Source organism: Falco cherrug, chromosome 15, assembly GCF_023634085.1.
Source record: "Falco cherrug isolate bFalChe1 chromosome 15, bFalChe1.pri, whole genome shotgun sequence".
NCBI classification, from domain to species: Eukaryota; Metazoa; Chordata; class Aves; order Falconiformes; family Falconidae; genus Falco; species Falco cherrug.
This window is the reverse complement of record NC_073711.1, coordinates 12,892,572-12,904,081: the sequence shown is the minus strand read 5'-3', so window position 1 is coordinate 12,904,081 and position 11,510 is coordinate 12,892,572. Positions and strand designations below refer to the sequence as shown.

General features: G+C 59.1%; 1 protein-coding gene across 2 annotated transcripts; it reads left to right on the top strand.

The window, feature by feature from the left end:
• The first annotated feature begins 725 nt into the window (after positions 1 to 725).
• On the top strand, positions 726 to 8,078 carry PLP1 (proteolipid protein 1). 2 transcript variants are annotated; one of them, XM_027806494.2, is made up of 7 exons: positions 726 to 869; positions 3,193 to 3,379; positions 3,868 to 4,024; positions 4,936 to 5,104; positions 5,313 to 5,386; positions 5,497 to 5,562; positions 6,033 to 8,078. In XM_027806494.2, exons 1-7 carry the CDS (start codon positions 866 to 868, stop codon positions 6,102 to 6,104), a joined length of 729 nt encoding a protein of 242 aa, XP_027662295.1. In that variant the 5' UTR covers positions 726 to 865; the 3' UTR covers positions 6,105 to 8,078. The 2 variants fall into 2 exon arrangements, with proteins under 2 accessions (XP_027662295.1, XP_005440049.1); XM_005439992.4 differs by having other exon boundaries at positions 3,868 to 4,129.
• The last annotated feature ends 3,432 nt before the right edge of the window (positions 8,079 to 11,510 follow it).

Genomic DNA, 11,510 nt, shown 5'->3' with positions numbered 1-11,510 from the left:
CACTGAGGGACACAGTGGGGCTTTGTCCACGCCATACCCGCCACGAAGGGGCCGGTTGCCCTCTGCAGGCTTCCCCGGCCCCATGCTGGCTCCACAGCCACAGCACCCAGGGGAGCAAGGGGCATCCCTGAGAGCTGTGGCACCCAAGGGACGTGGGGCACCCAAGGGAGCTTGCTCCGTGTGCTGCAGCCCCTGGAGCCATGATACCCATCACTTGGGAACCCCACGGCTGTGCCCACCCGAGCACCGTTCCCTCACAGGGGCCAAGGGGCAGGGAAAGCATCCACAGGATTTCCATCAAAAGAGGGAAAACTCCCAGTTTGGAGCCCCTAAGGCTGAAAGCAGGTCCCTGGGACAGGGGACCCCCATTCCCTGCTGGCAGGAACTGGGGTGCCACGGAGGTGACAGAGGGGCATCACTGCTGTCCTGTGGGGCTGGTCTCCCACACTGCCGCAGCGGGCAGCCCAGGGCAAACAGCCCGGCTGGGCCCGGGGGGTCCCAGGGCTACCAATGAGGGGACACCCCGTGAACCCTCCCCGACCCCCAAGCTGCTCTCTTTCTTTTGTAAAACCCTTTTCCCCCAAAAGCCCTGAGCAGGGCCGTGGGGTGGCTCTGCCCACTCAGCCGCCAGGCACCCAGGAGCTGGCAGCCAAGGGGTGCTGGGGGGGGCCGGGGGGAGGGGCGGGGTCCTGTCCCTTTAAGGGGGGTGGCTGTCACTCAGAGAGCCCTTTTCTTTGCTGGAGAGCGGGACAGGCACCCAGAGGGGGAAATACAGGGCGAGGGACCGCCAGGCAGGCGAGGGCTCCCGCAGACAGCACCAAAGCAGCTGAGTGGGCAGTCGGGGGAGGTGACCAAGTCCAGCGCCATGGGTGAGTATGGGGTGAGGGTGGCAGACACCCGGGGAGCTGTTGCTGGTGGCTCTGGGGACCCTGTCCCAGAGCAGAGCCCCCTGAAACTATTCTCTGGCATTGGGCAGGTCCTGGTGGCCCCGGTGTGACCATGGGAGCTGCTGGGGGAGGGCATGGCAGGGGTGGTTTTCTTTCCCAAAGGGCTTTTCTCTCCCCTGTGCTCTTGTGCTGTCTGTGGGGACAGATGCCATCCCCACAGGTGGTCCCACCCGAGCCCTCACCACACAGGCTGGGAAGATGAGAGCTTCTGCCTGGGGCTGGTGGGAGCTGGGAGGTCCAAACAAGGCGCTGCTGAGACCTGTCACAGCTCGTGCCACCTGTATACCGTCAGCCTTGGGAAAACAGGCACGCCTTGTGCCTCAGTTTCCCTATTGATACACCAGAGCTAATAATTACTGGCATAACCCCCCACCCCCCCCGGGTATCAGGGGTGCTCTGTTCCCAGGGGTGCCATGGGCTGCCGGCACCCTGCCTCCTCCTCCTCCTCCTGTCTGCAGTGTATTGTTTGGCTCCAGCAGCAGCTAAGCCCGGGTACAAGGCCTGGGATTGTGTGGCACAAGGGCTCTTTCTCTCCTCCCTTTCCCTCCCCAGGCTTCCCCAGTGTGACTTCCCAAAGCCCAAGGGGCCAGGGCTGTGGCAGGAAGCCTGCCAGGCCCTGCCACCTCCTGGGACCCACAGACCCCCAGGACCTGAGCCATTCACCATATCCCAGCCCCAGGCACCTGACACACCACTTTCCAGGTGGCCAAAAATAAAAATAAAACAGGCAGGTCTGGCCCAGCACCCCGGTGCCCGTGGGTACCAGCGATGCTCAGGGAGCAGCACTGGCCAGGAGGAGTAGGACCCCCCCTGGACCTGCCACGTCCAAGGCAAACAAGAGGGAGGGGTCCCAGCACTCCCCCATAGCGCTGCCTTTGTTCCCTGTTTGCTCTCCGCAGGGGCAGCCGCTGGAGTGGCAGTGCCAGGACAATCCGCTATTGTCCTCAGTGCCACTGCGGGACCTTGCTCCCAGTGGGGAGGGGAGGGCACTGCTGGCCAGGACCCCACGGCTTTCTTGTCTGTTGAGGGAGGAGATAAGCACTGTGGGGTCCGTGGAGGGAGCGTGGGTTTGGGAACACTTCCCACGGGCGCCTTTCTGGCACTCAAGGCAGAAATGCTATGCCCAGATGGCACGTGTTCAGGCAGCCGCCATGCTCAGGAGAGTGGGGTGTCAGAGCCCACATCGTGGGGACGGGGAGCAGCTGCCCTGTGAAGAAGTGTTGCGCAGCCAGGGCAGCAGGTTATTGCAGCTTAGCTGGAGCTAAACCGGCACTCCAGAGCTGGATACCAGTGTGTGCAAACCCAGCTGGCTGCCAGCCCCCAAACTGGGCAGGAGAGAGGCTGGCTGAGCACCTCCAAACCATCCCATTGGGAACCTGAGCTAACGATCCTGCATATTGGAGCCCTGATGTACAGGAGGAGCAGGTGCCCATGGCCCCACTACTGAAAAAATGCAGCATTTAGGCAATCCAAGCAGCACGCTGGGATGTGCCCTTGCTTTCCCTACCCATGCACAGGTACACGTGCCCTCTCGCAAAATAGTTGTCCTGAAGGACTAAATCTATTACACAATCACGATGCTTGGGGCACTAACATGGCTTCTCTCCATAAGCACATCTCCCATGTAACGGGGCTGCTGCAGCCTGAGCTGCCCGCAGGGTGCCAGGATAGGGGATGAGTGCACCCCAGTGCGGGGTGTGTGCTGGCTCCTCCTGTGCTGTCCCAGGGCCGCGCCACATTGCTGGGTCTCTGCTGGGGCTTGTCTCTGTGGCAATGCTGTGTTCCTTCCCATCTTTGATGGCAAAAGAAAAATGCAGGCAGCTGGCGTCCCCATTGCCTGCAGCTGGGCTACGCCAGCAGTGGGGAGCCCATTAGCAGCTTGCTTGCCTGGTCCCGCTGGTATTACGCTACATCACCTTGTATTTCCATCTTATTTCACACGGGTCGGCATGGCTGGCTTGCCTTGGCTCCCTGTCCACCTCACACCCAGAGGCTACCTTGTGGCCCCAGTGCCCTGTGCCGCCATCACCCCCTGTCCCTAGAGAACTTAGAGAACTCTCTCAGGGAAGCTACTGAGGTTTGGCTCTCCAGTACCACAATGAAAAATTTCTGGGTTTTCTTTCAACCTGCTTCCTTCCTCCCGCTGGGCATCTTCCTCCCCCTGTGCTTGCCTGCTCTTGAGCTGCAGGCTCTGAGTGCTCCCTGTCCTGGTGGTCCCGTCCTGCCTCACCTCTCTTCTCTCTAGGTTTGCTTGAGTGCTGTGCCAGATGTCTCATTGGGGCACCCTTTGCTTCACTGGTTGCCACTGGTTTGTGCTTCTTTGGGGTAGCACTGTTTTGTGGCTGTGGGCACGAAGCCCTCACAGGCACCGAGCAGCTCATTGAGACCTACTTCTCCAAAAACTACCAGGACTACGAGTATCTCATTGATGTGTAAGTACCCTGCTGCGGTGCATTGCCCTCACGCCGGGGCCCCTTGCGTCTCTGTCTTGCTCTGTGCCTAGAGGAGGTGTCCGGCCAGCGTGGCCAGGGAGATGCTGCCACCCAGGCACCACGGAGACCCCAGACTGTTTGCCATGTGCTGGTGTCACAGCTGCATGGCAGAGTTCAGTGGCCACTTGTTTCCGTTTCACACCTGTTTTTATCTGACCCTCGCTAGATGCCCTGGCTAGAGCTGGACCTCTGCACTGGGTAGGTACGGAGGGCACAGGGGAACCAGTAGCAGCCCACAGCCTTACTTACTACAGCTTTGCCCTGGCTCCCTCCTCTTGTGGCTTCACCCTCCGTTTCGGTCCCCTTGGGATGGTGTGGGGAGGGTAAGTCGTGGCAGCCAGGCTGCCCTGGCCATGCCACATGCAGGGTTGAGCTCCCCAGCACTGCTCTGGTGCCTGAGCATCCCTGCCTGCTCCTCTCCCCGGCAGCATCCATGCTTTTCAGTATGTCATCTATGGCACGGCATCCTTCTTCTTCCTCTATGGAGCCCTGCTGCTGGCCGAAGGTTTCTACACCACAGGCGCCGTCCGGCAAATCTTCGGGGACTACAGGACCACCATCTGCGGCAAGGGCCTCAGCGCAACGGTAACTGGGGGCCCGAAAGGGAGGGGAGCGCGAGGCCCCCAGCGAGCTCACTCATTGCAGCGGGTGTGTCAGTGTTTGGGAAAGTGGCTAGGACATCCTGACAAGGTGATCTTAACCGGGGTTTGGCACCCCTTCGCGCGCCCGCAGCGGGTTTGCCACGCTCGGCGTGGCTGAAGGGCAGGCAGGAGACTGCGGCTGTCCGGGTTTCGGGGTATCCCAAAGGGAAGTGCAGCCTGGCCACCCGCCCCCAGGCCTGCCATGGCCCCTGGGGACCAAAGCAGCCCAAATGGCCACATTTAATGAAACCACTTCATATTTAAGCATTGGTGGGAAAGCCATGAGCATCTCCGTGATGCTGGCAGCCCAAGGATCTCCGGCACCCAGTGCCCCCGAGGGCTGTCTTCTCCGCTGTGCTTGGGGACCATGACAAAGTGCTGGCAAGGGGAGCCTGTGGCCTGGGGGAGCAGGGGGGGATGGCTGCGGTTCCCTCGGGGCCAGTCGGGGTGGCACCACGGAGGGAGGGCAGGAAAGCCACACTTGCACACCAAAGCGGGTTTTGCAGCTGCCCTCTCGCAGAGGCCGAACCCTGCTTGGCCTCAGCCCCAGTTATCCCCCACCCGGCACGGGACGTGGCAGCCATCCTGCTGCCACTGCCGGTCAGCGTATGCACGCGTAGCCGGCCACAAACCTGGGCCTGGTGCTGGCCCTGTGAGCCACAGGAGTGCTGGGCTCGGGCTGCTGCTCGGCGACGTGCCGGGTTTGGTGGGTGGTGCAGAGCTGGATGCAGGCAGCACCTCAGCCCCCTGCCTGCCCCATGCCCTCTCCTGCCTGGGGACCCTCGCGCTCCCCTGTCTGTATCCCTGGCCGCTCGGTAACCATGGCTCTGCCCTGGCTTGTCCTGCCCCTTGCAGTTTGTGGGCATTACCTACGTTCTGACCATCATCTGGCTCCTGGTCTTCGCCTGCTCTGCAGTGCCCGTCTACATTTACTTTAACACTTGGACCACCTGCCAGTCCATTGCCAACCCCAGCAAGACCTCAGCCAGCATTGGCACCCTGTGTGCGGATGCCAGGATGTACGGTGAGTGCCAGGTTTGCCACCCAGGAGCCAGGGCTCAGGATGGAGGAGGGGGGATGGAGGAGAGGACCCAGGCAGATAAGGCTGGGATAAAGCAGGAGCAAGTGCTGGAGAGCCCCAAAACACTGGGGTGTGCGCGGCTGCGGGAGGCTGAGCAAGGCAGCTGGCTGGCAGCTGTGCCCAGCTTACCCAGCTCCCTGCATCTCACCAGGTGTCCTGCCCTGGAACGCTTTCCCTGGCAAGGTGTGCGGCTCCAACCTGCTCTCCATCTGCAAGACCAGTGAGGTGAGCACTTCTTGCCACCCTACACATGCTTCCCTCAGCAGGTGGCCTCATCACTGGCCTCTCAGCCAGCATGAGGGACCCTGGGAGCTTACACCCTTCTTCCCTTGCAGTTCCAGATGACTTTCCACCTCTTCATTGCAGCCTTTGTGGGGGCAGCCGCCACGCTGGTCTCACTGGTGAGTCAGTGCTCCCCCTGCCCGGCTGTTCTCCTCCACCTGGCAAGGATGTGGGGGCAGAGGACAATAGAGGTGTTGGGCATGGACCAGACAGAGCCTGTGCTCGTGTCATTTTCTGGCACGTAAGTGCAGATGGGGAATTCAGGCCATAAGAAGGCAGAGGTGGTTCCTGGAGGGGATCTGGAGAGGCTTTAGGAGCCCACTGAGGAGAGGTCCTGCTGCCTCTGTACTGAGTCCCCTGCCTTTCCCCAGCCCTCCCCTTGGTTTACACTAGCAACAAAACATTGCAGTGTCCCACTGGTGCAGCAGGGCCATGGAGCTCTGCAAGGCAACTGCCCTGTTGGGGTGCTGGGCGGGGGGATGCTACCTCAGGCATCTGCCAGCGAGGAGTCCCACCCTGCTTGCCCTCCTCACCCACAGGAACTTAACTTCTATTCCTCCCCCCTTGCTCATTCTCTTGCCACCCACAGCTCACCTTCATGATCGCCGCCACCTACAACTTCGCTGTCCTCAAGCTGATGGGCCGAGGCACCAAGTTCTAGCCCTTGAGGTGGATCCCAGCCAGACCAAACACCCTTCTTTTCTCTAACCCTGAGGCTTTAACACTGCAGCCACCCGACACCAGGTCTCCTGCGTTAACTCTGCCTTCGCTGCTGACTCCCCTCTTCTTCCTCCCTCACATCCATCCTGCTGAGCGTGACCAGGAAGGAGAGCTTCCCACCAATGGACACCTCTTCATGCACTTTTCTCTCTCTGCTCATCGGTAACCAGTTCGCTCTAGGGCCAAGCCCATCAAAGCCAGCCAGAGAAGAGGAGGGACTTACTCCAGTGTCCCGATGTTACCTAGGGATGAGCAAAGGCCTTCACGCTCCTGGGAGGAGGAAATCTGTGTAGGTTGCTCCATGAGTAGCAAAAGGCTACGTAGAGAGAAAAGGAAGTTGGCCCAGTTCTGGTACCATTGCTAGAGACTCTCCTGGAGCTGTCTGCTGTCACCACCCGTGGATGGAGAATAAAAGAATGATTTTTTTTTTTCCCTTAGCAAAGAAAGATCAATTTACCCCAAATTGCCTGCTGCAACCAAGGCAAAGGGAGTTCAGGGCAAGGATCTTCCCATTGCAGAGAAGAGAGTGCTGACCCCAATGCTGATAAAGCCCTAACCCAGCTGCCCCTATTAAAGGCTAAAGGAGTTTGGTGTCTGTGGACAGGGGGGACTCTTGGCTTTACCCTCCAGGCAGCAAGAGGCGGCAGATAGGTTTGACCGAGAGGGGACATCTCTGCGTCATGCCCTGGGAGTGTAAAGCCAGAGCTGTCCCTCTGTAGGCAAAGGATGACCCTCTGGACTGTGCACCTTCGCCCGCCCTGCCCTGCAAGCGCCGCGCTAGCCGCACGCTCTCGTCCCTTCACAATGGTGCTCTTTGGGGTGACATCTGCTTCTCTAACCTCCGCTGTGTCGGAGACCTTGATTTATTTCTCACCTGTGTCAAACATAACTTTCCCTCATTCTGTCCCCCTCTTCCCCTCTCTTTTTTCCCCCATGTTTCCTGCAAGTCAGGACAACTGTCTTGTGTCTGCCAGGGCGGGAGGGACTGGTAGCATCTCGCTTCCAGCCAAGATCCATGAAGGATTTGAGGAAGGAAGGAAAGGTGGCGGTTTGGGGGTCATGGGGTGGGAACATGGCCCTTCTCTGCAAACCAGATTCTTTCTGGTGCCAGTTCAGTCCTTTCCCGTGGAGGGGGGCAGTGAGGCAAGGGGTTTGGTGGTGGTGGCCTCTCCCCCATGACTGCTGTCCACAGCAGCTGGAGGAAAGTCCTCTGGCTGGGTAGCATGGGTCCAGCCAGACCCACCAAAACGCTATTTCCAGTCCTACCAACCAATTAGTATTTTGTTTTGCTCTTCCCTGCCTCTCCTTAATGCTAATCTTTGTGTTTGTTTATTGGAGAAACTACTTTCAGTGGCAGACTGTAGCTCCATCTTGCATGGATTTATTTTTTTTGGTCTGTATTGTTATTATATTTTTTTTAAGTGCTGGTTTCAGCAGGGGCAAGGATAAAGGAGCAGATCTGCTGAGCAGAGCATTTGGAAGATCCTTGCTGCCGAGAATGCTGAAATAGGTTGGCCAGGCTACCAACGCACATGGGCTGGGGAGGGGGGACATGCCAGGAGGGACAGCAGGGTGGGGAGAAACCAGTCAAGATCTGGAAATTCACATCGATGCTATCTCTCTTGGGGGTTTGCTGGGGTTTTTTGGTATGCATCTAACAAAAAATAACCAGGTCTTCCTTCCCACCCTTGTCCCCAGATCCCAAATACACACACACACACACGTGCACACACACACACAGACACACACACATGCAAAAAGAGAGTTAATCAGCTGAAAGCATTTCCTTCATTTCTGATCTAGAATTTCAACTTGTTAACAAGCAATAAAAAGGAGCAAGTTTTTAGAGACTTATCTTACAAGATGTATTTTATAAAAATTAAAGAAAATAAATTAAAATTAAGAACATTCTGAATGAGATACACGTCTGTCTGTCCATTTGTTGTGATGGCTTTCCCACCCCCGCCACCCTGGCCAAAAAAAAAAGCAGGGAAGGGGATGCTGCAGCGGAGAAGGCCCCAGAGGAACAGCACTTGCCAGCCCCACAAGTGGGCCAGCAGCCCCTGCCCACCCCTTCTCCCCAGCCCAACCAGGAGTCCATAACCCTGACTTCAAAATCTTTGTTCCCATCTGGGGAGCCCTTAAAACATCTACTTTTCCTCCAGCCCCCTAAGAGTTTCCTCTTGTAGGAGCCATTTGCTTGTTTTTGGTGATATGCCGCTGCCCTTTAACACTCAGCCTGCATGGTGACAGCCTCTGCCACATCTCCTAATGCAGCACCTACAGCATGACCACAGCAAAACTAATTGGCACAGCTTGAGCAAAGCTCGCTGGCTCACATCAGGCAATGCACATAATATGAGCACATCTAGAGTCATGCAACGTGCGTTACTCACTCACCTGCAGAGAGGCCTGTGTGAAATAGGATGGTCTTGTTTAGGCATGAGGGCAGACTTAACTGTCACAGGGCCCCACATGTCCTGTCCGCGCACTCTGTGGGTGGCCGTGTGCCATTTGCTGCAGGGTCGTTAACAGTTTGCACAATGCTGGTGCATGGAGAGGTTACCTCTGGTGTCTTTCTGCCCCTGATCAGATGAACACTGACCTTAGACACACATTTCCGCAGCAGCTACTCAAAAACTATCAATTCAAATGTTGCTTCTCTTGGAAATTCCTCTCAGGAGCTGTGCTCAGGAGCCTCCAGGGAGCAAGGCCACTGAGGGATGCTCCCAGCCGCATGCTCAAACTCCAGCATCACTCCTGTTTGCAGCAGATCTGCCCGAGAGGCAGATTTCAGGCACAGCTAGGTGCCCGTGAATGGCAGGGTGGGCTAAGAGCTGGCAGACTCTTACCTACCCACAGCCAGGACCATCACTGCTCTTCCTAAATGGGACTTTAGCCCAAATCCCACTCTCCCCTCTCTGCCCCCGCTTCAGCCACCTCTGGGCAGGCAGCAGGGCTTGCAAGGCTTCCCATGCAGCCCAGCCAGGCGAGGTTTAGCTCATGCATCGCTGCTGCCCCTGCTCAACGCACAGCTGTGCCTGCTCCCCACCCTTGCCCCGGCTCACAGAAACCCATGGGGCTGTAGCCAGCATCAATGGGGCCCTTTGTTCCCTGCATTCCCAGATGCCATCACCCTCCTCTCCCCATGCTGAAAGGGCCCTGTGTGTGTGCGATCAGCCGCTGGGCAGGAGCAAGACTGGGAACAAAACACCATCTCTTTCCCCTGGCAGAGACTGGTGCCCCCCGGCCAGGGTGAGGGTTGGGGACAGCAGTGTGAGGTAGCGTGTGAAAGCAGCCAGCATGGCCAGGACACTGGGCAAGTCCAAGGGCCGAAGGCCACATGTAGCCTCTTATCAGCTGTGCCCTTGGCTCTGTCTTGCTGCCGTCCCACCTGGGGACATCAGACATCATAGCTCCTTCCCCGGGCCAGGAACTGGCTGAGAAAAGACAGGGAATAAACCCTGCCTCGTACCAAACCACATCTCTGGAAACTGGCACATCACGAGAGCTCCAGGGAGGAGAACCAGCACAGTCACTTTTCCCCTGTCTAGCGGCTGAAATGTGGCTGTAGTTTGCTCCCACAAAGGCTGGACCAGGGAAGGGGACCCTGGAGCAGGTCCCCCCGCCTGCCGTGCTGGCGAGCGGGCAGGGAGACTCCCACTGCTTCACCCCACGCCCTGCCGCTCCGGGAGACAGCCCTGTGCTGCCGCCGGCCAGGGACACTGCACGAGCCCTTGGGACAGCGAGGCAGCAGCCTCCGTCCCCCGCGCAGGGAAAGGGGAGGGGAGGGATGGCGGCACCCCAGGCCGGTCGTGCAGGGGCGGCCGCGGCTCCCCACCCCCGCGGAGGCGGCCTGCGCAGGCGAAGCCCCGCCGTGCAGATGCTCCTCCCGGCCGCCTCCCGCATCCCCGGTCCTCCGTCTCCTCCCCGCGGCCGCCGGCCGCAGCGGCGGCTGCCCGGGCTGGCGCGACCGGGGCGCGGCGGGGCGAGGCGGGCGTCGTGCCCCGGCTCCCCCTCCACTGCCCCTGCTTCCCCGGGAAAGCCCTCCCCGCGAAGGCACGTCCCTTGCTAAGGGTGCCTTGGGACCCTCCAAAACAAAGCCAGCCCACCAGGCACGCCTCAGAAAAACCCTTACCATCTCCCTCTAGTGCCTTCATTTACACTGGGGTCAGACCCGCACAGTCCCGCTAGCAGCAAATAAAAGCTACCCTGGACATGCAGATGCTGCCCTTCAAGCCCGTGTGCAAGGCCCTAAGCACAGAGCAAATTCCTCTGAAGCCACACAGGCAGGCACAGCCCCCTGCCTTGCTCTCGTAGCACAGGCTCGGGGCTCGGCCCTGGGAAACGCTGTGCGGGATGAGCAGGAAGGCTCAGGGGAAGGAGGCAGCGCTAGAGGCAAACCCAGCGGCTGCCCGCTGCCCTGGCTCAGCCCTCCACCCCTCTGCCTGCACCAACGCTCCGCAGAGAGGACAGCGGGCACACCAGCTGTGGCAGGGAACACTCGTGCTCACCCGCCGCCAGCTCCCCCCGTGCTGGCCTGGCCTCGGTTAAGGCACGGAAAGGGCGGCGAGTGACAAGTGACGCTCTGGCAGGGGTGGTAGCTGGCGAGCAGCCCTGCCTGCCAGGGCCACATGGTGCTGCCGTCCATCTGCCCGAGAGGAAGGTATCACCTGCTGCCTCTCCGGCACCCAGCTGGTTTCTCTCTGTTCCTGTGCACGGTTTGGCTCTGCTAGGGAGATGCCCAGGGGTAAGGAGGGAATAGCAAGTGGAAAGTCCTCATGGGAAGGACTGACAATAGCGCGGGCAGATGCTGCGCTTGGCTGCTCATGAAGACAGCAGTATTGCGTCTCCCCGTGGCCACACGCACCAGCCCCCGAAGGGCCCCCCTGCAGCCACCAGGAAAAGGCTGCCCCAGCAGCCATGCAAGCGCTGGGGTCAAGGGGCATCCCTGTCCCTCTCAAATTGCTTTTGCTTGAGCAATCGCCTCAGCAGGTAACCCACCATTTCACTGACTTCATGGAACGTCCCAAGCCCCGGTCTCCCAGCCGAAGGACTCCAACTCACCTCAGGCCTTTGGGCAACTGCTGTCAGAGCTGCCACTGCCTCCCACCCTGGCAGAGCGGCGAGGGCTCCTTACTCCAGAGCACAGCAAGCCAGCACCCCCGGCACCACAGCTGCAACAAACTCCCTGTTAAGTGGAGGCCGAAGTGGGGTTCAGAGGCTCCTGAAAGGGCATTTTTACATTCTTTGTATCTTTTTGTTCATCCTCAAACTCATGAAAGCACATGCAATTCCCAGAGATCATGTTCCCATAAACACCCTTACAGCTGTACACCTGTGAGGA